At 45.1% G+C, this 27,027-nt stretch overlaps 1 protein-coding gene across 4 annotated transcripts in view; it reads left to right on the plus strand.

The window, feature by feature from the left end:
• Positions 1–12,167: 12,167 nt before the first annotated feature.
• AGO4 (argonaute RISC component 4) overlaps positions 12,168–27,027 on the plus strand; it is a 42,681-nt gene continuing 27,821 nt past the window's right edge. For 2 of the 4 annotated variants that reach the window (XR_008310776.1, XM_053267712.1), the window contains exon 1: positions 12,169–12,821. Coding sequence is in view for 2 of the 4 variants with exons in the window: in XM_053267712.1 (XP_053123687.1) it covers positions 12,803–12,821 (19 nt within the window). In the remaining 2 variants the exon portion in view is untranslated. Of the gene's footprint in view, positions 12,822–27,027 lie in introns of all 4 variants that reach the window. The other 2 variants (XM_053267714.1, XM_053267715.1) reach the window with 2 other exon arrangements.

The raw sequence follows: 27,027 nt of genomic DNA on the forward strand, positions 1-27,027 counted from the left end.
TCACACTGCCGGTCCTTCTGGGTCAGGACTGCTGTCCTCTGAAGGCTCCCTTTCCTTTCACTTGACCACTGCTTTGGTCTGTAACAGAAAGACATCCCTCTCGGGAAAGACAGTTCAAGGCAATCCTGCTTATGTTAGAAATAAAAGACAGATGTGTGAATTACCAATTTCCCTCCCCTGGGTAGGGACAGCATGCTGAGACTGAGTCCCTGAGTAGCCCAATACAATAAATAAACCTGAGGCTATTTTCAACTTGATCTTTTGGCATTTTTTTCCAATTTATGTTTTTGTTTTCCTGCTTGCCCTCTTTCTCCCCCCGAAGTCCAAAACAGGGGATAATGTCCTCATTTGGGGCTTGTGACAACTGCTATGGCTTTGCCACAAGAAGAAAAGGCTTCACCTGATGAGCAATCCTGAGCAGGAGGCAAAAACAATAAAAATCAAAAGGGAAAATAATAATGTTCACATTCATACTCCCTTGTGGGTTTGTGACTGAAAGGCATTAAAATCTGACAGGTCAAACATAGTCTTATCACTCGAGAGGCCACAACATAAACTCCAGTGCTCAAATTTCACAAAGGCCTTTTGGGTGGAACTACTGATAGTCCCGTTCACCTGTAGCCTCATAGAGTCTCTTTTATATCCAGCTGTTCTTCCGAAAAGTCCAGAGCAGTGTACTACATAAGTTTTTTCTTTTCACAACAATCCTTCGAAGCAGGCCAGGCCGTTTAAGTGGCTGGCCCAGTGTCACCCAGCAAGTGTCATGGTCGAATGAGGATTCAGACTCAGGTCTCCCCAGTCCTAGCCCAGCACTCTAACCACCACGCTGGCTGCCTACATACTTACAGACTTCTGTCAGGGCAATCAATCTCCATCCAGTGTATCTGACTTCATGATTCGTCAGTGACATCTGGCCTTTAGGATTCTCACTGTCTCCATCTAAGCCACGTGTAGATAGTGTTCCAGCTCTCTGTCTTCAGCCTCATCTCTAGCAAGCTTGGTAGGGCAACAATATCCTCATAAAAACCTATAAAAGAAACAGTCCTTGCCCCAAACAAAAATACTATACCTTGTTGAAATTGGATTAAAATATCTTTCACGAGGTCTAAAGTCTCATGAAACAAACAGGCTTCTTTAATAAAAAATGTTATCAGAAAGATTGTCCATAGTCTTGCAGAGGAGTGAAGCCTGTGATAAACACAATTTATTATCAAATCTCTAATCAGGAGCTGTAAAAACAGGGTATGGGTTTTATGATAACACACAAAAACTTGATCCCTTTTAAACTGGGAGGTTTTCCAGGTAAAATGCAAACCAGTCCTTTGGAACTCTCTGCTACTTGGTATAAATAATCTGGAGTCCTAAAGTTCCCTGTGAAAGCAAAGCAGGGCTGGTGGTAGGACAAATTTATAAATTTTGAAGCCTCAGACCCATTGATAATACTCTTAGTTTACATCAAAATCAATTAGCAGAAATATTTCATACATATTACAAAAATATAAAACAATAACTCCATTTGACTATTTGACTTGAAATCTCTTTTCCTTCTCACCCACAATAACAAGTTGCTGTTCAGAGATCTTCCTTCTCACTCAATATTTGGAGTGGGGAGACTATACTCCGGTCATAGTCTACCATTGGCTCTGAATTCGACCAATTCCATGTTGGAGACACTTTTCCATGTATAGTCTATATAAAAACAACTTAAACAAAGTTAGAGGAACCTAAGAGCCCCCCTCTTTCCCTTTCAAGGAGATATACCTGCTTGGTGTACCTATACACTTACACTCAAGCAATTTCATTACAGCCATAGGCCATACAGAAAACGTGAAGAAAATTAAAAGTATACATTAATACAAAGCTTTTCTCCAGCCTCCCTTTAGCTCAAGAAAGTATTACAGGTTTGTAATAAAGAAATCACCAAAAACCAATACTACAGTATAAAATCACATTTGGCAAAAGCAATTGCAACTGAATGACAAGAAGGACACATACAATCTGACATCGGGAGAATGGAGTGAACAGAACTTGCCCTTTCTTCTGCATATACATTTGTAGCCCAGCCACTAAAACACTTTCACAAATACAACAAAAGTCCCACCTGTACCAAGATGAGTGGCAGAATACTCTCTGTATTTTAACAAAATATGGAATCCCACACAGAACTTAACAGAAATAAAGTTTTCAGGAATGGAATCTCTGGGCTCCCATTAGAAACACACACACACAGCTCCCCTGAAATTAACATCAGGCACAGTTAGCATTTAAACAAACATTTTTTATGGGAAGCAGGGAAGTTCACATGTTAGTGATAGAATTAAATACCATTTTAAAAACACAACAAAATGAAGAGCCACATATTTTAAACTGCATTTAAACAAAATAAACTGTGATATAACATTTAAGCATGTTTAGGGCTTAACCGATGAACAAGTTAACCATTCTAGCGGAACACAAAAAACCCCAAGAAAACACAGTCATTAGCAAAATGGTCTATAAATCAACATTCTTTTCCCAACCTGTCTCAGATTGCATTCCTTAAGACATTGTTGCATTTCGTTCCTTTTCCATATACCATCCAAAAAAGAACCTTTCCTCTTGACTACAATATCTCCAGCATGCCAGTTCCAACCTTTAAATCAGCTTTCCTTCTACCTCACAACCCACACTACATACATTTTATTCCGTTTAAATAGAAACTTCCCTTTTGTCCTTCAAATTTCAAACCACATTGCAATACATTCCATTCAGAATTCCTTTTCTCTATTAAGTTCTCTCCTTCCTTCCTCCCTACTTTCCCTTTCCTAAGCAGTGCTTGATGACAATTACAGCAGGATAAGCGAAGAAAGAACTGAGGTTAAGTTTTCATAGTGCTCAAAAATAGCTAATTAAGCAACAACAAAAAACTGGAGGAGCGGCGTGCACTTTCACCCTTGCTCCCCCCCTTTCTCTCAGCTGAAGCAACTAGCAGCTGTTTGAGGAAACAGAACACAGACAGCATGATTTTAGCAAATTACAATCATCCCTTCCTCTTTCAATTCCATTCCATAAACCTTTGAACATATAATATTAAACAAACTTCCCAGGCAGAATTGAACGATTCTCTGATGATAATACGTATGGGGGGGGTCTTTTTAGTGGGCAAGTAGGTACCTTGCCGACGGCGACCAATGTGGTCTTCCAGAACCCACAACCTTTCATCAGCTGGTCTCGAGACCATAACTCCACAAAGGCCTGCGCACATATTTATGCTCCTCAAACTTCCCCACCCGGGTGCAAAACAATAACAGCTGCAATATAACTTCTGAAGGCCATTTTATTCTGGACTCCAATTCATAAAAGAACCATAAATTTTGACAAAAACCAATCATTTTTTTCCCTTAATGGGTCGCCGCCCGTAAGAACCTGCCAGTTCTTTAAAACACATTCCAGCGGGGTACATGACTCCCCTCCCAATTTGCTCTGGGCTTTCCCCATCACTATGTGGGGCTTGGGACTTTTAACCCAGCGGGTGGGACTAACCCAATGAGTGGGACTTTAACCAAACTTGTGCACCTGGACTATATTAGGACCCTAACTCTGCGTTGTCTATAGTGTCCAGGCTTGCACAACACTCACCCGCTCCTTGGGACTCTAACCCTTGTGCGCTTCTTCCTCACCAACGCCTTCCTTCTCTTTTGTCTGGCACACTGCTTGTGGAGGAGCTCAGACGGTCTGGACACAATGCGACGTCCCGCAAAATGCAGGTGTAGCCGGCTTGCGTCGATTCGGTCCGGATTCGCCGGGGATCCTTCCACCCAGTGGGAGCCAGTGGTGCCTTACTCGCGTGTAGGGAACGTGGCCCCAATCTGAGTCATGGCACCAAGATTGTTGTACCCCAACAAAGAGAGGTTCTTTTCTGGGTCAGTAGCCAAAACACTTCACCAGCCGAGAACGATGTAAAAGGCTTTATTTTGCTCTATAGTAGCAAACGTCTTGGATAGCTCACGCTCAAGTCCAAGACCCCGTTCATTTACAAGCATGACATATTTACAACCTAGGAGATGATACATAGGTACTGCCCCTTTCCTTTGTCTGGACTCTCAGTAATTTTCCAGCTAACTTCTGTGCATGTATTCTTTTAGGTGAATACCTCATCACCTTCTTATCTAGTCTCTCCTGGCCCTCCTTGGCACAGAAAAGCAACTCCTTATAAGGAATCCCCTAGGCCCCCCTTACACAGACAGAATATATCAAAGGTAACATGGCTTCGGTCTGGTTCAGGCCTACACCAAATTGGCCTTTCTTATCCTGAGTTTCGTTCTTTAAAAGTTTGTGTGCAATAGAGAATATCAAAAGGCTTCCTCCACAAGCTGTGCTTATGGACAGATATGGCTACAGAGGTGGCTTAGCTTATCCAAGCGTCTCCTTCCTATCCCTGGAAGCATGCCCGATACTCCCTCGGCCATCCCAGGAGCTTAGAGGAAAGGAGGTATCTCTTAGCCTTGGAAGCAACAGAGCCCTGTGAATGAACATATGAATGTTGAAAGCGATGTGAGGAAAACTCAGCTAGCACTGCATAACCCAAGATGCTTTTTTTTTAAATCTAGGAGTCTACTATATGTTTGAGAACACAAAATGGGACAATTAGGTTACAGCAGGGTATTGGTGGGTTGTACACTGCAGGAGAAAGGGGCAGTAGGAGGCAGCTTGGTTTGTTTCTCTCTTCTCTCTCCTCCCCCCCCACCACTGATTGCAGGCTGGCCGTTCATCAGGTAGAGCTGTGTGGTTAACTGCACAACTCTACTTGACAAATGGGCAGCCTGCTGGCAGTGTGGGGGAGAGAGAAGCAACCTGAGACACCTCCTTTGGTGCCCCCCATGCAAAAGGGCATGATGAAAGAAAAGTGGTTTAAGGTGAATGTTTCTCGTCTGGACTTGTGATGCCAGGAGGAAAGCAACTGGTGTTAATAACTTATGGACTATGGCAACATTTTGCTCCAAAAGGATCTCTCCAAACTCGGGGAGTGGGCAACAAAAAGGCAGATGTGGTTCAATGTTAGCAAGTGTAAAGTGATGCCTATTGGGGCAAAACAAAGCCCAACTTCACATATACACTGATGGGTTCTGAGTGGTTGGTGACTGACCAGGAGAGGAGAGAGAGCTTGGGGTTGTGGTGGATAACTCGTTGAAAGTGTCAACACAAAGTACAGCAGTTGTGAAAAAGGCCAATTCCATACTTGGAATCACTAGGAAGGGGATTGAAAATAAAACAAATATCATAATGCCTTATACAAATCTATGGTGTGGCCACATTTGGAGTGCTGTTTACAGTTCTGGTCACCACACTTCAGAAAGGACATAGAACTGGAGAAGGTGCAGAAGAGGGCAACCAAGATGATCAAGGGCCTAGAGCACCTTCCTTATGAGGTAAGGCTACAACACCTGCAGGGGCGTATCTAGGGAAGGGCAGGCAGGGCATGTGCCCCGGGCACCACTTGAAGGGGGCGCCATTTTGTACAGTTAATTTAAAAAAAATGGCTGCCAAAAACAAAATGGCCACCATGCATGCTCAAATGGCCTCTGTGAGGCCCCAGGTCATGCCAGGCTTTGCAGAGACCATTTGAGCATGCGCAGAGGCCATTTTGTTTTCAGTGGCCTTTTTAAAAATAAAAAAAGATTATTTTTTAAAACGGCCACTGCACATGCTCAAATGGTCCCTGCGAGGCCCTAGAGGCCTGCGGGGTGAGGGGGAATCTTTGCAACCCCCCCCCCAGCCTTTAGGAAGCCCCACAAAGGGGCTATGGGTAAAAATAATAATAATAAGCAACATCAAGAACCTGGAAGAGAAAGAACCTTACAAATACTTGGGCATTCTCCAGGCTGATAACATCGCACACACTGAAGTTAAACGAAAAATTGGAAGTGAATACTTCAGGAGAGTCAGAAAAATCCTCAAGTCCAAACTCAATGGCGGGAACACCATACAAGCCATAAACACCTGGGCTATACCTGTTATCAGATACACTGCAGGAATAATAGACTGGACCCAGGCAGAGCTAGAGATGCTAGATCGTAAGACCAGGAAAATCATGACCATCAATCATGCTCTGCACCCTGCAGTGATGTAGATAGGCTCTACCTCCCTCGCAGCTCAAGTGGAAGAGGAATGCTGCAAGTCCATCAAACAGTAGAGGAGAAGAAAAGAGGCCTTGAAGAATATATAAGGGACAGTGAAGAAGATGCACTTCAAATGGTCAGGAACGCGAAACTATTCAACACCAATGAAACAAAGCAGGCCTACAAGAAAGAACAAGTCAAGAACCGAGCAGAAAAATGGAAAAATAAGCCCCTGCATGGTCAATATTTACACAATATAAGTGGAAAATCAGACATCACCAAGACCTGGCAATGGCTTAAGAATGGCAACTTGAAGAAAGAAACAGAGGGTTTAATACTGGCTGCACAAGAACAGGCACTAAGAACAAATGCAATAAGAGCCAAAGTCGACAAATCAACCACAAACAGCAAGTGCCGCCTTTGTAAAGAAGCAGATGAAACAGTGACCACCTGATCAGCTGTTGTAAGAAGATCGCACAGACTGACTACAAACAAAGGCATGACAAGGTAGCAGGGATGATACACTGGAACATCTGCAAAATATACAAGCTACCTGTAGCCAAGAATTGGTGGGACCATAGAATTGAAAAAGTTTAAGAAAATGAAGATGCAAAAATATTATGGGACTTCCGACTACAAACAGACAAACATCTGCCACACAATACACCAGATATCACTGTAGTCGAGAAGAAAGAAAAACAAATCAAAATAATCGACATAGCAATACCAGGGGATAGCAGAACAGAAGAAAAAGAAACAGAAAAAAAATCACCAAATACAAAAATCTACAAATTGAAATTGAAAGGCTGTGGCAGAAGAAGACCCAAATAATCCCAGTGGTAATTGGCGCCCTGGGTGCAGTTCCAAAAGACCTTGAAGAGCACCTCAACACCATAGGGGCCACAGAAATCACCATCAGCCAATTACAAAAAGCAGCTTTACTGGGAACAGCCTATATTCTGCGACGATATCTATAACCATTGACAATAAAATTCTGGCATCCCAGGTCCTTGGGAAGGACTCGATGTCTGGATAAAACAAACCAGTCAATAACACCTGCCTGACTGTGTAAACAAGAAATAATAATATAAGACACTGTACACATATTCAGATTGGCACTATGTACAGAGAATCAGGGCTTGTGAATACTGAGCTGACGCTTATGAGCTAGGATTGTATTCATTTGCTCTACTTTGCTTCTTGTGATAAGTGAGTTAACTGTGATGTCTTAATAATATGGCTATTAATGGTGAGTTTGTCTTTGAATCAGTGTGAAATCCTTAATATTAAGGCCCACTGGGAGTTTCTTGCTCTCTTTCTCTCATTTTAACTGTCTTTCTGAAAGACTAGAATATATTCCAAACAATGACACAGTTTACTCTGCATATCCTTTAATTATTTACAGAGTATCTGGGAAAAGTCAAATTCTCCATTGATTTTTAAAACTTATGTAATGGTGATGCTACAATGCATAGTAGAATATTAGACAGGCACTTCTGTTTAGTTTTCCAAGTACACCTCCACATAGTATTTGGGTATTTCATGAGCCCCCGCATACTGAAATTTGTAGTTTTCCAGCATTTTTTGGTCTGGCTAAGTCCACTGCTAAATAGTTTTTGAAATATTAAAAGATTAACGAGCTTGACTTGTATTTTTCAGCTGATATTATGGTAAAGTTATCTGAAAGTTGGGTGTCAGATGCTTGGACAGGGGGTCAGTGTTTGCCCTAGGCGCTATTTTCCCTAGATACACCTCTGAACACCTGGGCTCTTTAGTTGAGAAAAAAGTCCGAGGGCCGACATGATAGAGGTCCATAAAATTATGCATGGTGTGGAGAGTGAGAAATTTTTCTTTCTCTTGTGTAACAATAGAACAAGGGGTCATCCCATGAAACTGATTGCCAAGAAATTTAGGACTGAGAAAAGGAAGCTCTTTTTCACACAATGCATCATTCACCTACAGAGTCCTCTGCCACAGGATGTGGTGACTGCCACCTACCTAGATGGCTTTAAGAAGGGCTTAAATAAATTCATGGAGGACAAGTCTATCAATGGCTACAGGGCTATACGCTACCTCCAGCCTAAGAAGCGAGATGTCTCTAAATACCCATTGCAGGGGAGTTAATTATAACAAAATAATTAATGAGCTCCACCTCTTTTCTCTTTTCCCTCCTTACAGAGAACTCTCTGATTCTGGTGGGCTACAGACTTAGGATTGCCAACAGTCCTATACTGGGGACATTAACAAAAACACTTGCATTAACAGCCATCAATTATTGTCTAACTTCGCATTATCCAGGTATCAGGATCATAAAAATCATGCAAGTGATGACTACTAGATAGTGTTCACATGTGAAACCTATTTTTACTAGCTAACCATACTTATCTTTCTAGAAAACAAAATCACATTACACCCAGTTTGACTAACTGTGGTTATATCTGTTGGGGAAGAATGATAGTTCAGTCCCTAAATAACAGAGCAAAACCAGTTTGAGAAAGCAGCAAAGCAAGAGGTCTTGAGACAGTTCTTTAGTATTGAAGAACTATAAGGATTTAAAGATTTATAGAAAATCTTTAACAAATGGTTAAAGAAAAGGTTACAAACAAATGTGAAAGAGCCTACAGCTTATTTCAGCTGTAGCTCATGGCTGGAGAGAGACCAAAACAAACAGCCATCTCTGGAGAGACAAAATGGAGACTAACCCTAAACAATGTAGGGTAAATACTGTACTGCTCATGTGTGCAGCGGGATTTCAGCTGGCCTGGTACTAACTCTCTCTACACCCCAGTCTTAACTGCCACATGATCTTGGACAGGAAAAGGAAACTAGCCTGGAAAGCAGACTAGGAGATGTGGCTTAAACAAAAATAGTATTTTCTAAAAGGAATCTGGGTATCTGGCTCATTTTCTGAATACGTTTGAAAACATCAAGCAAAATTTCAGAGCTTTTTATTTTATTAAACAAAATGCAAAAAAAAAGCATATGCTTGTCCTCCATTGGCTTGCATGGGTATTGAAATGGAAGTTTGTCAATGTCAATCTCTTGAAGGTTGTAGGTAGATTTGCTTCTTGCCACAATAATCATATTCAGTATTTATAAGGTAAGTGAACCTTAGCTCTAACGTATAGCAAAATCCTCACTCTCCTAATAATGTTCTTTGTTCCCCCAGACTAGCTGTCCTAGAGTTACCTTGAATGAGGATGGGTAGTTGTGGTCCTCCCAATAAGCTTTTTCTCTGGGAACTGTGAAGGATAGTTAGGAATCTCTAATGCAAGGGTTTCCAACACTGGGTCCCCAGATGCTGAGGGATTAGAACTTTCATCATTGCCTTCAGCCATTGTGGTTGGGGATGATGAGAGCTATAGTCCCATATCATCTGGGAATCGTGGCTTTAATGGAATTCTGGATTACACTTGCCAAGCCACAATTCCCAATGGCTGTTGCTGGTGTGTGTCTTGTCTTGTTTCTAGACTGAGCCCTTTGAGGATAGGGAACCACCACCTTCTTAATTTCTTTAACTGTATACAGCCCTGAGAATATTTTGTCAAAAAACATATAAATAATGTTCATATAGAACTATAGCTCTGATAGTCACAGCACCCCCCCCCCAAAAAAAAAGTTGTATGGCACAAGCAGACTGGTAATTATCCTGACTGAGCAGTGGCCTGGTAAGGCACCTTTGCAGCACTGACTGTAGACTATTATAGTGTTTAAAGATGGGCTGTAAATACCAGGCTTTAGGAACAAGCTGCTGGTTAGTGGTGGAAAGAAAAACGAGACAGGCTGCTCTACTAAAGGATCCCATTGGGAAAGCCACTCTTCAGTCATTCACAGATTTGTACAATTCCTCACAGATCTGTAGAAGTTCCTGCTAACTTGGCATGGAGGCCCCTCTCAGAGAGGCAGATGTTCTCTCATATTTAGCAAGGGGAGTGCAACTGTCCCTGTGAAGCCCAGCATGACATTTCTCTAGTGCAGCGATCTTCCCTGTTTTTCAAGCGGGGTCCACTGTGGTATAAAACTTCCTGTGTGAGACCCATTTCCCACTACACACCTCAGAGTACTGACCTCTACACAGTATACCACACCAAAGGCAGAGCCACCATTGCGCGAAGGGGTTCAAAGAACCCGGGATGCCGCACTCAGGGGCCGCGCCTTGTGCTGGGGCCGCACCTCATGCCTCAGCCACGCCCCCAGCATCTAGACTTCAGATGGGTTTGCTCACAGAGCAACACCCCCCCCCACACACACATTTGTGTGGCCCCGTTTTTCAGATGCTTAGCCAACGCCGGCTTCCCAGCCTGGTCAGAAATGCATCTCGCTGCCTTTTAAATCAGGGAAAGCTGCTCCCAGTTGTGCGGTGAACGTGATGTTGGCCGGAATTTGCTCACAAACGGGGGACAAGACCCCTCTTGCAAGTGAAACCGTGCCCCCTGTGTCTGACGTCAGACGCAGGGGGAGTGGCTGCTGGCGGCAGGCTGAACCAGGGCAGCTGCTGGCCTTGCTATGCCAATCAACCATGAAATTGATTGCCGGGAAATTTAGGACCAGCAAACAGAAGTATTTTTTCACACAACACATAATCAACTTGTAGAATTCTCTGCCACAAGATGTGGTGACAGCCAACAACCTGGATGGCTTTAAGAGGGGTTTGGATAACTTCATGGAGGGGAGGTCTATCGACAGCTACTAGTCGGAGGGCTACAGGCCACCTCCAGCCTCAAAGGTGGGATGCCTCTGAGTACCAGTTGCAGGGGAGTAACAGCAGGAGAGAAGGCATGCCCTCAACTCCTGCTGTAGGCTTCTCAGAGGCATCTGGTGGGCCACTATGTGAAACAGGATGCTGGTCTAGATGGGCCTTGGGCCCGATCCAGCAGGGCTGTTCTTATGTTCGCTGCTCCCCACCTCAATGCTGGGAGGGGCTTTAAGGGAAATGGAGCACTGCCACGCCCCAGTGCCTTTTTGGAAGGTACATATAGGCTGTTGGGAAGTGCTGTCCTTCTCAGCACTTTCCCCCTCAGCTCTATGGGGAAGTGTTGGGGCGGCAGAGCTCCATGTGCACTTTGCAAGATGGTGCTGGGGCTTGAGGGGGGCTCTGTTTCCCCCAGAGGAGTCCCACCAGCGCTGGGCAAAGTGCAGAACTGCACCAGCAGCACCATGGCTTCTGTGCAGTGCTAGGGGAGCTGTGCAGATGTGGCTTTCAGCTGAAACTTTGCACAGGCCTGATAATTATCCAGGGAGGGAGCTGCACTGAGGCTCAGCAGGCGCCACCATGGGCTCTTGGGCCCTGCCATGAACAACACTCTGTTCCAGTGGCTTGGTTTCTGGTGTCATCTTTGTGTTTCTTTTTAGATTGTGACTGAGCCCATTTGGGAGAGGGGATCATGGTCTCTCTGTCTGCTGTGTGTAAACGCCTCTGGCAACCTTTTTTGTTGTGGAAGGTTTCTTTATTCTTTCTTTCTTTATTAATTTATTAATCTTGTGGCAATGCACAGGTAGCCTTGAGATACAAGGTTGTCTTTGTTTTGTTTCAGACGCACAATCTCCTTCCCTCTTGCATACAGAGGCGCAGGTGCTGCATGGACATGAAGGGTGTGTAGTAGTAGTGTGTATGGTGAAAATGGAAAGCGCACAACCTTTGAACAAGGAAAGTGCTGGACCACCTTCCTACGTAACCACAGGGGTGCCTGTGGGATTTCCGTGCGTGCGTGTGGCTACTCGGGGAGGTGAGTGAAATGGCACTCTGCAGGTGCTCAGGAGCTCCACACACGGTGGGCTCTTTTTCTTCCACCCACAGGCTTCCTTCGCACCCACAAAGCGCTGGGTGTGTGGTGGTGACTGACTGACTGACACCAGCGCCTCAGCAGAGCGAGGGGTGGGTGGGTTTGGGTGGGAAACGCCTCCAGTGTGGGCCGGGTGAGTGCGCCAGCTGAGGTGCGGAAGACGCGACGAGAACGCGAGTAGGCACGCGCGCGCCCGTGCACGCCGCCCACCAGCTGCCTCAGCCTGTCAAGAGCGCGAGAGCGCACGCGCGCAGGACGGCCGCTGAGGGGAAAGAGTGCTGCGCCGCGCTCTTGCCTCACGAGCGGCTGCCTCCTCAACGCTCTTCCTCCTCCTCCTCTCTCCTCCTCCCTCCCTCCACGCCTCCGTGGTTCAGCAGCAACCATCCTATTGGTTGGTGTCGACGGAGTTAGTCGCCACCCAAGGACACCAACGTCGACAAGACAGCGGCGAGGAAGGCGGGGCCGGCGAGGGCCAGGCTCCGCCCCCTCTTCCTCATCCCTGAGGGTACCTGGGCGCGCGCACGCACGTTAGGGCCCTGAGCGAAAGGCGCCGGCGGCCCCGGGAGCTCGCGCTACCCATCTCCCCAGCTTGTCGTCCTCGGACCCCCACCCCACCGCCGTGAAGAGGAGGGGGCGCGCGCGCGCATATCCGCGCGCGCGGCCGCGGAAGGGGGGGCAGCAGCGCTCGGGGCCGCGAGAGAGGAAGGCGGGCGGGCGGGCTGGTTCCGCCGCGGCCGTGGGTGTTTCGCGAGGCGGGGGCAGCCCCCTCCCCTCACGCTGCTCCCCGTTGCCTATACCGACCCTCACCCCGGAGCCAATATTCCCGAAATCAAGAGATACGCGGCGGCGGCGGCGGCGGCTGGAGCTGCGGGGCCCGGGGCGGCCGGGGTCGTGGGGGACCGCAGCGAAGCCGCCGCCGCCATGGAAGCGCTGGGACCAGGTGAGAGGCCGGGGGGCCCGGGTCTGTGAAGGAGGAGGCCCGCAGGTGTGTGGAGGGGAGGGGCCAGGAGGGCCGCATGGCCTGGGGAGGGGGAGGCATCGGAGGTCTGGGCTGGCGGGGGCTCCTTGCCCTTGGAGGATTGGCTTCGGGTGACATTGACACCGGAGGCGGTAGGAAAGGGGGGGCGGGGGTGTCGGGGCTGGCGGGGGTCTAGAAGCAGCAGCAGCCGCCGCCGCCGCCGCCGCCCGGGAGTTGGAGGCCAGTTTCCTGCTGGTAGCTTGCACTGCTCTGCTGGTCAGTGGTTCCTGCACTTAGGCCGGCGCTCTCCCTCTGAGACCTCAGACAACTGCAAATACCCCCAACCTTTTAAGAAAAAGATCTTGCTGCAATAATATGTGTTAATAGTTATTTACAATTTTTTTTTTTTTTACATGGAGCAGAGGGAGGCTGGCCTACAAGGTACTCCGGGGAGAGCTGTCAGGTGCACAGGGGTACACAGTTTGGGAGCTGCTGGTTAGGGTGGAAAGGGGTCGAGAGCCTGAAAGTAAGGAGGACTCTCTCTTCGGTGTGTTCACTGGTTTTGTACAATTTGCCACAGGGTAACACAGACAACCACAGGGTTCTGTGGTCACCAGGAGTCAACACCGACTGGATGGCACACTTTACCTTTGTGCAGCAACAGCTGCAGTTCCCTGATGGGGGTCCCTGGGTGGTACAGGTGTTGGGAACATGTTGAATGTGCACTTAGAACATCTTAGTGTACCCTTTTTAAAATGTGGTGTGCCCTACCTGATAGGTAGTGTGAACTCGAACCTGTAGGGAGATGTGTCCTGGCTGGTATTGTTAGTGTATGGACAACCTGTAACATTTCAGTACTTGGACAGCTAGCTCAAGATGTGTGTTATGCCTTTGGGGCTTAGTTTTGTATAGTATCCCGCCCCCTCATTTGTCCTGCCCCTTCCCAAGGACTTTGGGAGAGTAACAGTTTAAAGGGAGAAAAACAGAATACTTGGTGGTTGAATGACAACTCAAATAGAGAAGTCTTTATAACCTGTACCAAAAGGTATTTTGGTTAAGTCCGGTTAAAGTAAGGAAATGGTGGAATGTTCTTTGATCCATGGTTCTCTGTGTGTCTCAGAACCTGATGTTACAACAGTGGATGTGTGTGTGGGTAGTACTTGGTGACACTTCACTCTGAGTCTAACTGGTCTCTTAATACACAGAAGGGAGTTCTCTTTTGGCTAAATAAGGGCCAGTCCAACCTCACCATGCCAGTGGAGTTGCAGGGAGCGGGGAAAACATGTGGCAATATTAGGTTCTGGTTTATTTGGATATTCTATAAGTGTGAAAGTAGCCTTCACTTTGCTGATAGAACTTGGATTATTGTGTTCATAAAGCAACACTGAGGCTAGTACATTCTCAGTTTGAGGAGTCAAGTAGGGATTCCTACCTTTTACTTTGGATGTTCACATTTGTCTCGGAAAATGGTTCAGTTGGTTTGCTTCCTCTTTTTCAAAACAAACTCCAACTCCTTAAGAATTAGGGTGGCTAATGTCTGGTGACTATAGGCCACCTCCAGTCTCAAAGGCAAGATGCTTCTAAACACCAGTTGCGGGGGTGCCCTCACCTCTGTGGGCTTCTCAGAGGCATCTGGTGGGCCACTATGTGAAACAGGATGCTGGACCAGATAGGCCTTTAGTCTGATCCAGCAGGGCTGTTCTTTGTTAGACATAAGCTAACAATTTTTGGTTTTCTACAGTATTTGTATGTATTTCTTTTGTTTTTAAAAATGCATGCTCCACCTTTTCAACTGATCTCCAAAGTGGCTTAGAATAGATTAAGGAAAATGTAACTACTATGCACTGACCCTTGTTCCTCTTTTGGCTTCCATCTCCTCATTTCTGCAGTTCCAGGGCAATTGGCAGTTGGAGCAGAGTTTTGCTGGCAGGCTGTGGGAAAGCAAGTGTCCTACAGCTGCTTTTTCTAGTCCTGATCTGTGTTGTATTATACCTAGTTTGTTTAGAAGCTTAATACATATCATTTAATACTCTCCTGAAAGAGGCACCTTCTAAATTGCTATCTCTGTGAACAGCACTGTCCCTATTCAAATTCAGCACGGTATGGAATCTCCCAGTGACTGTTGCTGGTGTCTCCCCTGTGGTTTATTTTGAGATTGTGAGCTCAATTGTGTAAAGTGCTTTGAGAACTTCTTTGTTGAAATGCAGTAAATAAGTATTCTTAATAATTAAAACAGCCTTGCATGGACTTGGATGGTCTGAAGTTGTGATGGAGGCAGTAGTTAAATCCTAGATCTGCCTCCTTACCTCTTTTACCCTGCACCACCTTTGACTCTCCCACTCTTACATTAGTGGTAGATTGAAAAACAACCCTTTTGATTGCTAAAGTTACTGTTATTTGGCATGCATTTGAAAAGTGTGAAGGCTAAAAGCTGTTGCCATGTAATGGTAAATCAGACACCTCATGCTGCTAAATTAGTCACTTATGTATTTTCCATTTCTATGCTGCCTGCAGCTAACAATTTCAGAATAACAAAGTACAGAAAAATAAAATCCAATGATGTCTGAATGCACTGAGCAAGGGAGTTAGACTGTTAATTTTATTTATATTATTTTTATCCCACCTTTCTCTGCAAAACAGACACACTACAGCCTACAGCAATCCAGATAAAACAATATAACTTAAAGTACAGATCAATAAGCAATACAAATGGACAGAGGCAGTAAAAGGAAATACTAAAATGCACTCTGAAACAAAATAGCATTGGCTGGGAAAAACATTTGGGCATCACCTTGAGGTCCCCCAAAGTATACCCAGCTGATTTCCAGCAGCTTCAGTGAGTGTTGGAACATAGGCACTGACTGAATATGTGTTCTTCACCTGGAAGTGTTGTCTGTTGCTCATTCCAGTTGCTAGCTGGAGGACTTTTACCAAGCCACTTTGCACTTCGATGAGAGAGGCAGATTATACATATTTCTTAAAAATAAAAAGAAATATATTAGCCTCAAGCAGCTTTCAGAGGTGAATCACTGCTGAAGAAGCAACTTGGGGTCATTACTTAGGGTATGGACAGTGGGCTTAATTTTTGGACTGGTCTGTTCAGTTAATTTTTGTTAGGCCTTCCTTTACATTTCTGGTTTTAATGCTCATGAAGGGCTGTGTGGCTCATGCAGTTATAGGAAGTAGACCAATGAGTGGGCTATTTCCCTCTCTTTATTTTTGCTCCTGAGGAGAGCTAGTGTGTGGTATGCTAAATATAGTGGTGAGGATGTGTCAAGTCTGTGTTCTTGTACCAGTGTTCTTGCTTTCCCCCTAAACGAAGCTCCTTCACAGTATGTTGTTTGAGGCTGAGGTCTGCTGAGCAGAGATTAGTGAGTAGATCTGGCAGTGCTGGGAGAAAGTGATGGTCTCTATTTTCTATTCCACTCTTTTTTGAAACAGAACTCAAAGTTGCATAATTCTCATTATATGGGAGTGATAAGACTTAAGGGAGAAAGGGTAAACTATTGTGCTCTCCTGGCTTTCTGCCAAGCCCTTCACTCCCAGGGAACTTGGTTAGCATCCACTGCTCTTTCCACTTGTTTTAAATGCAAGGTAGGTCCAAAATTATTCATAATTTAATAACTGGACAAAAGATTGATCTTGTGTATTATGAAAGCTTGGCTAGATGAATCAAATCGACTGATATCAGCTGGATACTTCATCTCGGGCAGGTCTTTACAATTTCAGCTGCCCTGCAAATGTTGGATTACATCTCCTGTCATTCCTAGCTATTGACCACTGTGGCTTGGAATGTTGGGAGTTGTAGTCTAACAGCGGCTGGAGGGCTGAAGTTGTGCAGCCCTGATTTGGGGGCATTATAGGGAAACGGGCAGGAGAGTAGATTGCTGTGCTTCAGAAGGCTACAATGTCTCTGGGTGGTTTACAACAAACAAAACAAACAAATTAAAACATTAGAACAGTTTAAAATCACAATTCTAGTTGTTAAGCTTGGTTGAATAATTATATCTTAAAAGATCTAACAGCTTTTAAAAGCTGTTAGAGATGGGGAGGCTCTTATTTTGGCAGGGAGCACATTCCAAAACCTTGGGGCGGCAACAGAAAAGGCCCATCCCTAAATAGCCGCTAGACAACTGGTGGCATGTGCAGATGGGCCTAGTGTTTGGCAGGACAGAACAGGGATTATTTGGGTGTTATCACCCACCTCACTGCCTGTCTGCTTAAATGAACAGACAGGTAGTCTTGGAGGTAGTGTTGAGCCCTCTCTCCTGCAAAGTTGTTGTCCTAATAGAAGAAACCCCAGGAAACATCCACCAAAATGCCAATAAGGAAAGACCATGTCTCAAGGATGCATTTACTGCCCAATGCATTTCAGCCAAAAAGGCTTCCTTCAGGGGCAGTTCCATAACAAACATGAAACCAATTATCATGATAAATGTTCTGATTTTATGTTATAGAATTTCCCCTGGAGAAGGCTTTTTTGGCTGAAACATGTTGGGCTTCAATAAAATACATCCTCAAGCATCTTGAGTGGTCTCTTTGTTGGCAGTCCTTGCATGTGGAAATGCATGTAGCAAATGCAAACTGAAACACATTTCAGTTTTGTGTTTTTCTGGATTGGAGACAGGTGATTCATAGATGGAAGTACACGTGGTTGCTCCTCTGTCTTAGATGGTTCACTATCAATGGGGAGTGTTTCAGGTTCCTCTGACTTTCTCAGGGGGACCAGTTAAGAGGATCAGTCTCTGAAAGCTGATTGATCCAGATGGTTTCCAGTTGGCCTTAAGAGAATAGAACGTCCAGCTGATTTGCCTCCTGGCAAACTCATGAAATTGGTTGATTTAAGAGCAGGAGTGAGTATCTAGCAGCTAATTAGAGCTCAAGTTTCTCCAAAGCTCTGGTTGCAAGTAATAAGGCACTTGGGGCAATAGTTTGAGTACAAGGGGACAAATGCAACAATTTAGACTGGGGTGGGCAACCTTGGCTCTCCAGCTGTTGTTGAATTGCATCTCCCATAATCCCCAGGCACAATAAATTGTAGCTGAGGATGATGGGAGTTGTAGTTTAACAGTTGAAGTGCCAAGGTTGCCTGCCCCTGCCTTAGAGCACATTTGAATGACTACTTTGTGGCCGTGATGAGCACTTGTTAGTACACTGTGGCAATTTTAATGAATACTTTGCAGATAGAATTGCTTGTACCCATTCCAGTTTGGGTGCCACTGTAGACAATAGCCGAGAGGGCTAGAGTTTTGTCTTATGCTGTTTGTTATATGTTCTAGTTGCTGATGCCTGAGAATGTGGACAGAGTGAATGGATTGGTTTGCCTTCCAACAACTTGGTTATTTGATTCTTTTTAGCCTTGGCTAGTAAAATGCTGTTGTGGGAAGCCCTTAAATTGATTTTTGAAAATTATTAGAGGGTCTGTGACAAAAAATATTTGGATCTAGGAGCCAGGCCAAATATTTAGGATCCGAAAAAGATGCTTTACAAAATTACCAGACTTAGTGACAGACATTGTGGTGGGGAGAGAAAATGGGCTTCTCTTTAACCCCTTTACAAGTAACACACAGAGAGCAGAAATAGGGCTAACTGGGGCAAATAAAGATTTTATTAAACATCTCTGTCTCCAAATATCCAAGTCTAGGTGCCATGGTTCTCTGGTTCCTGGGTTTGTCACACCCTGGTCTATGAGAAGGAGTAGTCCTGTTCTTGTTGAAGTTCCTCTGTTTAAAGAAACAGAGAAACTGCTAACTTGGCAAAGAGGCACCTTTTAATGTGGTGATTCTCTTTATTTAGCAGGGGGAGAGTACCTGGCCCGCTCCACTCCCAGCACAGTAACTCCAGTGACTGTTGCTGGTATCTATCTTATGTTTCTTTTTAAATTGTGAGACCTTTGGGGACAGGGTTCCTTCCATCTTATTTGTTTGTTATTTCTCTGTGTAAACTGCCCTGAACCATTTTTGGAAGGGCAGTATAGAAATAGAATAAATAATAAATAATAGAGAATCCTTCTTGGATCCTCTTGTGATAAGAAATTATAGGCCTTTTTCCAGTCTCCCCTTCCTGCCCAAGATGGTTGATTCTGCAGTGGTTTATCAGCGGCCTTTCTGATTATATAGATTCTAGCTCCTTTTAAATCTGACTTTTGGGCAGGGCTTGGGATCAAGGTTCCCTGTAACAGATTTTCAGATGGTGACTACAACTCCCATCATCTTCAGCTGCAATGGCCTTTGGTTGGGGATGATGGGAGTTTCAGTAAATAACTTCTGGGAATCCTGTTACAAATAACACTGCTCAGGGTGGAAGCCAGCTTGGTCACACTGGGTGATCTTTAGAGATGTGACCCTGTTGATTCTCCTGGATTTTTTTGGTGGTCTTTGATAGTAACAACCATTATATTCTCCTGAACCAGCTGTCTAAATTTGGTCTGCTCAGATCAGAGTGCAGGTGCTGAAAAACTACTACTCTGCCTTGTGGGAGTTATTCAGAGAGGTTCCACACAATTCTATTATGTCCGACATCTGCATGAAACTGGGAGAGAGGTCATTTGGGGATGTGAGGCACAGTGTCATTGTCATTCTGATGCCAAGATTTTTTCGCATCGGGTGCGACTCTTGAATGTCTGAACTCAAAAAATGGGCTGAATGAATGTGAATAAACTCAAGTCCAACTCTGATAAGACAGAGGTGCTCATGGCCAATAGTTCTGTTGACTGGGGTTTTCTTTGGCCCTCCAGCTGTTGTTGGACTAAACTCCCATCATCCTCAGCCAGAGTGGCAAGTAGGGATGGTGGGAGTTGTAGTTCAACAACTAGAGGGCCAGAGTTGTGCAGCCCATTTAGCAGAAATGCAGCCTCTTGGCTGGTATTTGGATCACACTCCTTCTCAAGGAACAGATCTGCAGTTTCAACGACATTACTGGAACTGGCCCTGCTGTTGCATATTCCAGTGGCAGCTGTGGCTAGGAATGCATTTTTCAGTTGTAGTTGGTATGCCAGCTGAATTCTGTTCTGGAGACTAAAATTACTCCTTATCAGGCATGCTGTGGTAGCATCTCAATTACAGTTGTAATGAAGTTTTGTGTGGAGCTGCCCTTGCAGACCACCTGGAAACTTCAACAAATCCAGAGTGCAGTAGCCTGATTTTTGTTAGGTGCCACTTTCTTGGAGCATGCAAGACTAATCCATATGGGGTTGAATTTGATGGATTCATTAAAGAATGCATCCTCCTGTGAGTTGAGATCAGCAGGAGAAATTGCTCTAGGTGCTGCCACAACCTAAAAGTAATATTCCAAATAGGTTTCTTTCAGTGGTGGATTCAGTCCCACACTCCTCAGTGAGACCTACCAGATGTGCTCAGTATTTGGCATCACTGGTGAAGATGCTTTTGTTCTGCTTGGCCTCTGTATTTGCAAAAAGGCTTCATTAACTTGTTTCAAACTGAATTTTTAAAATATTTTGTTTAATTATGTTGTAAATGGATTTGAGATCTCTTAAACTATGAAAACAAAACCGTCTGCATGTTGCTTTCTAGTGAATAATTTGAAGAAGAATGTATATGCAATGGGTTCTCAGTTGGGACCTCAAATGTTGGACTACAACTCCCATCATCCCAAGCTACAGTGGCCTTTGACTATTGTGTCTGGGAGTGATGGGATTTGTAGTCCAACCATATCTGGAGACCCAACTTTGAGAACTCCTGGTACAGCAACCTGTTGCCACTGATGTAAGCAAAAAAAAAAAAAAAAACCCCACCCATAGGATTCTCTTTCCTAAAATGTCCTTAATTTCTCAGTATGATGCTCCAGCAGTGGTGGTTGAGCTTTTAAGGCAATTGGCTTGTAATGAGTGATAGATAGATATTGTTTTAGTTGGTAGAGTGAATATGTAGGGACTATGTCACCTTTAATCTTTACATTTCACTTTTGCACTTACAAGAAGAGGAACACTTCTTGTCTCCTTACATTGCCATCTCTGGGCAATGTAAACCACCCAGAGATGGAAGTTTGGGGTGGTATATAAATAAAACACGACAGGTTGCTGAATTTAAGCACCTTCCGCTAAACTCAGGGTTGTGTATGTACTCTACCATACCTGCTCAAGAAGCCCATAAAATAAAATTCACCTGTAGGAATTGCTCATAGGCCTGTTGGGTAGGCTAGCCTGAGAGGTAGTAATGGCCACGTTTAATGCCCGAGCAAGGATTTTGAACTGGAGTTTCCCACATGCAAACCAACATTCTAATTACTGTGTCACACTGCCTAAAGTTTTAGAAAGCTAATTCACAGAACTGCTTGAATGGCTGTTCCTTTTCTAACCCAGATTGCATTGTACAGATGGTAAATGGGCCCATTGCAGCATTTGTCATTAGCACAAATTTGTAGCCTGACACATGCATTCTTTATCTTTGTTTACTTGTGGCACTGTGATTTGTGCTCATACTGGCAATTTGGATGACCACACATTCAGCATAGTTTGGACTGAGAAATGAAGCAGTTGGCCATGTGCAGAGTGATTGTGTTAATTGTTCTGTATTAGTACATACAGTGAAGTGTAAATAATGCATATAAGGATAGATAATTAAATGCGGAAAGGTTGTTAAACTAATCGAGACAAGACACAAACTGGAGATAAATCATTTATAAACTTAGTTCTTTGACATATGGCATAATACATAGGTGTTGATGAAATATCTGAAAGATGCTTCTTAACTCCCTGATGCCTATATTTAAGCTAGTTCTACTGACTGAGCTTGTTTGCATGTAAATGAAGCGTAAAAACAGCTAAAATATGAATGCCGTGGTCAAGAAACTAAGACTGCAGGCTGCAATCTTGTACATTTAATAAAGTGATGTTGTTGCAGATTGGTTTATCCCCTTAATTACTGTGGTTGTCAATAAGAAGGTAGATGCCAGGTGAAGACCTTCTTGATCTCTGTACAGATCCATGGTCACTCACAACTGGATCTTCTGCACCTGCACAGGAGGCCCCTTGGAAGAATTTCTAGCTCCGTTTAGGCGCTCTTTGGTCCTTTAAAGCGCAGTGATATCGGAGCCTATAAAGCTGAGTGCAGAGTGCCTCCCTCTTTGGTGGTTCCTCTTCCCCTGCTCATGTTGCCTTGGGAAGGATCAGCTCCAATTTGATTCCCTTGTTCCTGTGAGAAAGTGTTCTTTGCTATTTAACTGACTCTATATTCTGGTTTTGACTCAGACTCCAGTTTTGTTCTTGGATTCCCTTTTTGCCTGTCATTTATAGTAGATTTTTCTGGGGTTTTTAAAATCCTGAACTGTTTTGTACTTGTACTTGGTTATTCCCTAGGATTTGAACTTGAGAGATATTTGGCTGACGCTGGAATGTTTATTGGACGTGGCTGTGTATAATCCCCAAAGCTTTAAGCATTGTAAGGGCACGATGCCCTCCTCAGATGGGCAGTGAGATTGCCTCATTTGTTTGGGAGATGGGCACAACAAAAGTACCTGCAAAGTCTTGCTTGTCTTTCAAAAAGAAGACTCGACTTAGTCGAGAACTTTGACTGAAAGCTTCGCTTTATGAGAATATTCTGCCCCCTGGAATGCCATGTCTGAGCCCACCATTGCCACCAAGAGCCTCGACATTGAGTTTGTCAGCGTCTTTGGTGCCAACCCCGACACCCACCCCATCGGCGCTGAGCACTCACATAAACACAAACATGATCGACGTCACTCCCCCTCGGATGAGCCACACAAGAAAAAGGACAAGTCCTCCTCATCTACATTAACTGGTGTCTCACAGCCATGCTCAGAGTTGGGATTGATGTCCGTGGTGGCATCCCATGCTAAGCCACCTACTTCGGTTTCAATGCCATCTCCTACGACAGCCCAGCCATCTCTCTCCTACTCTCTTCATGTGAAGTCAACAACTATTTCTTCAGCATCAAAGACAACAAGGCCCTCGACTCTGCCATCGGTTCCAGGAGCTGCGACTGTGCCTGCTCACTTGGTGCCTTCTTTGGTGCCGTCACTGAAGAGTTCGATGTCCATGGTGATGACTCGACACCCTCCAACGTCGAGTGCTATGTCTGTGATCGACGGGCGGCGGCGCTGAGGGCGGCGGCTTTGGCCGCGCCGGCATGTCCACTGGACACGATGCTTCCTTTCTCTGGTATGATCGAACCACTATCTCCCTTGGTGATCTCCTGTGTGTCGATGCCGACTCACTCACCTCATCATCGATCTCCTTCACAACCTGCAACACGGTCGCTGGATTCACCAGCCCTCCAGAACCTACTTCAGCAAGAGCTAAGATGCCTGTTAGGCTCTGCGAGTTCCACCCTGTCAGGTTCCACTTTTAAGGACTTCACCCTTTCGCAGGGCTTGGATGCAGATGAGCCAGAGTCTCCTCTACAAGTCCCTCACACGCCAACTGGTGGTTTGTCCACTTCGACAGCATTGTGCCCTTCAGCAGTTTCTTGGAGGGACCGTCTCCATTTTTCTGCTTCTAATGTCCTGAGAAGACCCCTGGACTATGACAGCTCCCCCGGGGCTTTTACTTCACCTTGTATCAGGGCCATGGACCATTTCTGCTCCTGCTCCCTGTGTACTTCTCCAGCCTTGCCCTATGATTATGAAGAGCATAGGTTCTGGAAATCTAGGCACCTGAGAGAACCTCTCCAAGCACCTTTGACAGATGCTGTGGACAGATAAGATGCTGACAAACTCAGTGTCAAGGCTCTCGGTGGCAATGGCGGGCTCAGACATGGCATTCCAGGGGACAGAATATTCTCATAAAGAGAAGCTTTCAGTCAAAGTTCTCGACTAAGTCGAGTCTTCTTTTTGAAAGACAAGCAAAACTTTGCAGGTACTTTTGTTGTGCCCATCCCCCAAACAAATGAGGCAATGTTCTGCTCCTACCTCTCGGGCAGGTTCCAGATGGTGTCCCTTGGAGACTGCTGTTCTTCAAAATCTGAACTTTTGTATGGTGTCCCTCAGGGCTCCATATTGTCTCCGATGTTGTTTAACATCTACATGCAACCGCTGGGAGAGATCATCAGGAGATTTGGTGCAAGGTGCTATCAGTATGCTGATGATACCCAAATCTATTTCTCCATGTCACCATCATCGGGAGCGGGTATAACCTCCCTAATGCCTGCCTGGAGTCGGTAATGGGCTGGATGAGGGATAACAAACTGAGACTGAATCCAGATAAGATGGAGGTACTCATTGTGCGGAGTCGGAACTCGAGAGACGAGTTTGATCTGCCTGTTCTGGATGGGGTCACACTTCCCCAGAAGGGACAGGTACACAGTCTGGGGGTATTTCTGGATCCAAGTCTCTCCTTGGTGTCCCAGGTTGAGATGGTGGCCAGAGGTGCCTTCTATCAGCTTCGGCTGATATGCCAGCTGCGTCCATTTCTTGAGTTAGACAACCTCAAAACAGTGGTACATCTGCTGGTAACCTCCAGACTGGATTACTGCAATGCGCTCTATGTGGGCCTGCCCTTGTATGTAGTCCGGAAACTACAGTTGGTCCAGAATGTGGCAGCCAGGCTGGTCTCTGGGTCATCTAGGAGAGACCATATTACTCCCGTATTGAAGGAGTTACACTGGCTGCCAATATGTTTCCGGGGAAAATACAGGGTGTTGGTCATAACCTATAAAGCCCTAAACAGCTTGGGCCCTGGGTTTTTAAACAGGCTTCTTTTTAAGGCTTCTTCGTAATGAACCCTGCCGCCCATTGAGACCATCAGGAGAGGTCCGTCTGCATTTGCCACCAGCTCGTCTGGTGGCTACTCAGGGACGGGCTTTCTCCATTGCTGCCCCGAGGCTTTGGAATGCACTCTAGTGCAATAAGAGTCTCCCCATCTCTGTCATCCTTTAAAAAGTCCTTAAAGACGCATTTCTTCACCCAGGCTTTTAACTGATATTGTTTTAATTGTTTTGAATGTTGTTTTTAGAATATTGTGTTAAAATTTTTAAATTGTGTTTTACATTTCTTGCTTTTAAATTTTTGTTTTGTTTTGCTTTTGTTTTTAATTAATGTTTTACTTTTTAATCTTGTTTTAAACCACCCAGAGACGTAAGTTTTGGGCAGTGTAAAAATATGATAAATAAAAATAAAAATAAAATAAAAATCTGACTGCCCACCTGAGGAGGGCATCGTGCCCTTACAATTCACACAACACTTAAAGCTTTGGGGGTTAGCCAAATATCTCTCAAGCTCAAATCCTAGGGAATAACCAAGTATGAGTCCAAAACAGTTCAAGATTAAAAAACCCCATAAAAATCTACAATAAACGACAGGCAAAAGGGATCCAAAAACAAAACCAGAGTCCCATTCAAGCGCCCTGCAACTCGTATTGCTCCTTCAGGCCGTTCCATGCCAGTGCCTAGAGCAGCTCCTCCTACACCAATTGTGTCAGACCCATTTGATGGAGAGGGACTCTCTTTGAAAGAAACGGATGACACAGTAGAGGGCATGAGGAAGTCACGCAACACAACAAAGTCTTTTACGCAATCCCATATGTCTTATAACCAGCAAAGGTACCATCCCTCATACAAACAGAGGTTCCAGCCCAAACATCAGGATAGGGGCAGGTTCCATTGTGGCTCCCGTCTGTACTCTCGACACCTTTTCCATCAGCGTGCAAAGGACCACCAAAAAATGAAGCCTCAGGACCAGCCTAAACCATTTTTTTAATGGCTGTGACCTGGAAGTATCTCTACCTGTTCCCTGTATTTCTCTTAGCTTCACTACCTTCCTGGCATCAAGTGACATCAGATGCCCGAGTGTTATGCATAGTAGCCACCGGCTATGCCATCGAAGTTGATCAACTACCTGCCCATGCGGACATAAAATACACCCACTCAACTCCCTATTCTCGAGGAACAGGTGTTGTCTTTGCTTCAGAAGGGTGCCATAGAACCTGTTCCTCCTCCTGCTCTGCATATGGGTTTCTACTCTAGATACTTCCAGGTCCCCAAGCATGATGGTGGGCTCCACCCCGTCCCGGACTTAAGGGAACTGAACAAGTTTGACAAGACCTCCAAATTTTGAATAGTTTCCCTACAGACAATTCTACCACTGTTGTGGGAGGAAGAGTGGTTTGCACCCTTGGACTTGGATGCCTATTTTCATCTTTCAGTATGCCCTCGTCACCGTCAGTTCCTACATTTTTGCCTGGGAACTCAGTCATACCAGTACAAAGTGCTTCCTTTTGGGCTTTGTACAGTGCCTAGAGTTTTTATACATGGCAGCTGTCATTGCCTACCTCTGCCTACAAGGCATCTCTGTGTTCTCCTACTTGATGACTGGCTTTGTACTGCAAAGGAGAGATCTGCCTTGCTGTCGAACCTCCAACTTGCTCTTTCTCTCCTTTTCAGAGCTGGGGCTCACCATTAACCTGAAGAAGTTGATCTTGACTCTGCAACACACCATCCAATATATCGGTGCTGTTCTGGACGCCAGAGAGAAGCATACATACTTGCCTGTGGAATGCACCAGGCCATTTCATCCATGGTCACTGCCTTCCAGTCTGCTTCCAGGCAGTGAGCCCGATCTATCCAGCGACTGCTGGGTCTGATGGCCTCATGCACCACTACTGTTGAAGATGCGGAGACTCCAGCTATGGCTCCTATCTGTGTTCAGCCCAAATCTGGATAACCAAAACAAGTGGTTAGTCATCCTGGACAATATTTTACATGACCTTGTTTGGTGGTCCTTGCCTGACTCCCTTTCACGAGAAGTTCCTTTTCAGTTACTGGAACCAATTATCTCAGTCACCACTGATGCTTCCATGCTGGGCTGGGGTGCCCACTGTGGTTCACTCTGGGCCCGGGGACAGTGGAACTCCCAGCAACAAGAGCTCTATATTAATTGCTTGGAGCTCTTGGCAGTGTTCCTGACTTTCAAAGTATTTTTCCCTGTCCTACGAGGGTGGATACTTCAGGTTCATATTGATAATACTATGGCTATCGCCTTATCACCAGGGGGGCACAGTCTCCAGGTCATTGAACAACCGAACTTTGCAACTGTGGGACTGGTGCTTGAAATTTGATATCTGACCTATGGCTATTCACATTGTGAGAGAGGATAACATTCTGGCAGACTCCCTTAGCAGGGTTGCTTCCTCCACTCTTCATGAGTGGGTAATTAATGACAATGTCATAACGGATGTCTTTGATGCCTGGGGTTATCCCAATATTGATTTGTTTGC

Source organism: Hemicordylus capensis, chromosome 7, assembly GCF_027244095.1.
Source record: "Hemicordylus capensis ecotype Gifberg chromosome 7, rHemCap1.1.pri, whole genome shotgun sequence".
NCBI lineage: Eukaryota > Metazoa > Chordata > Lepidosauria > Squamata > Cordylidae > Hemicordylus > Hemicordylus capensis.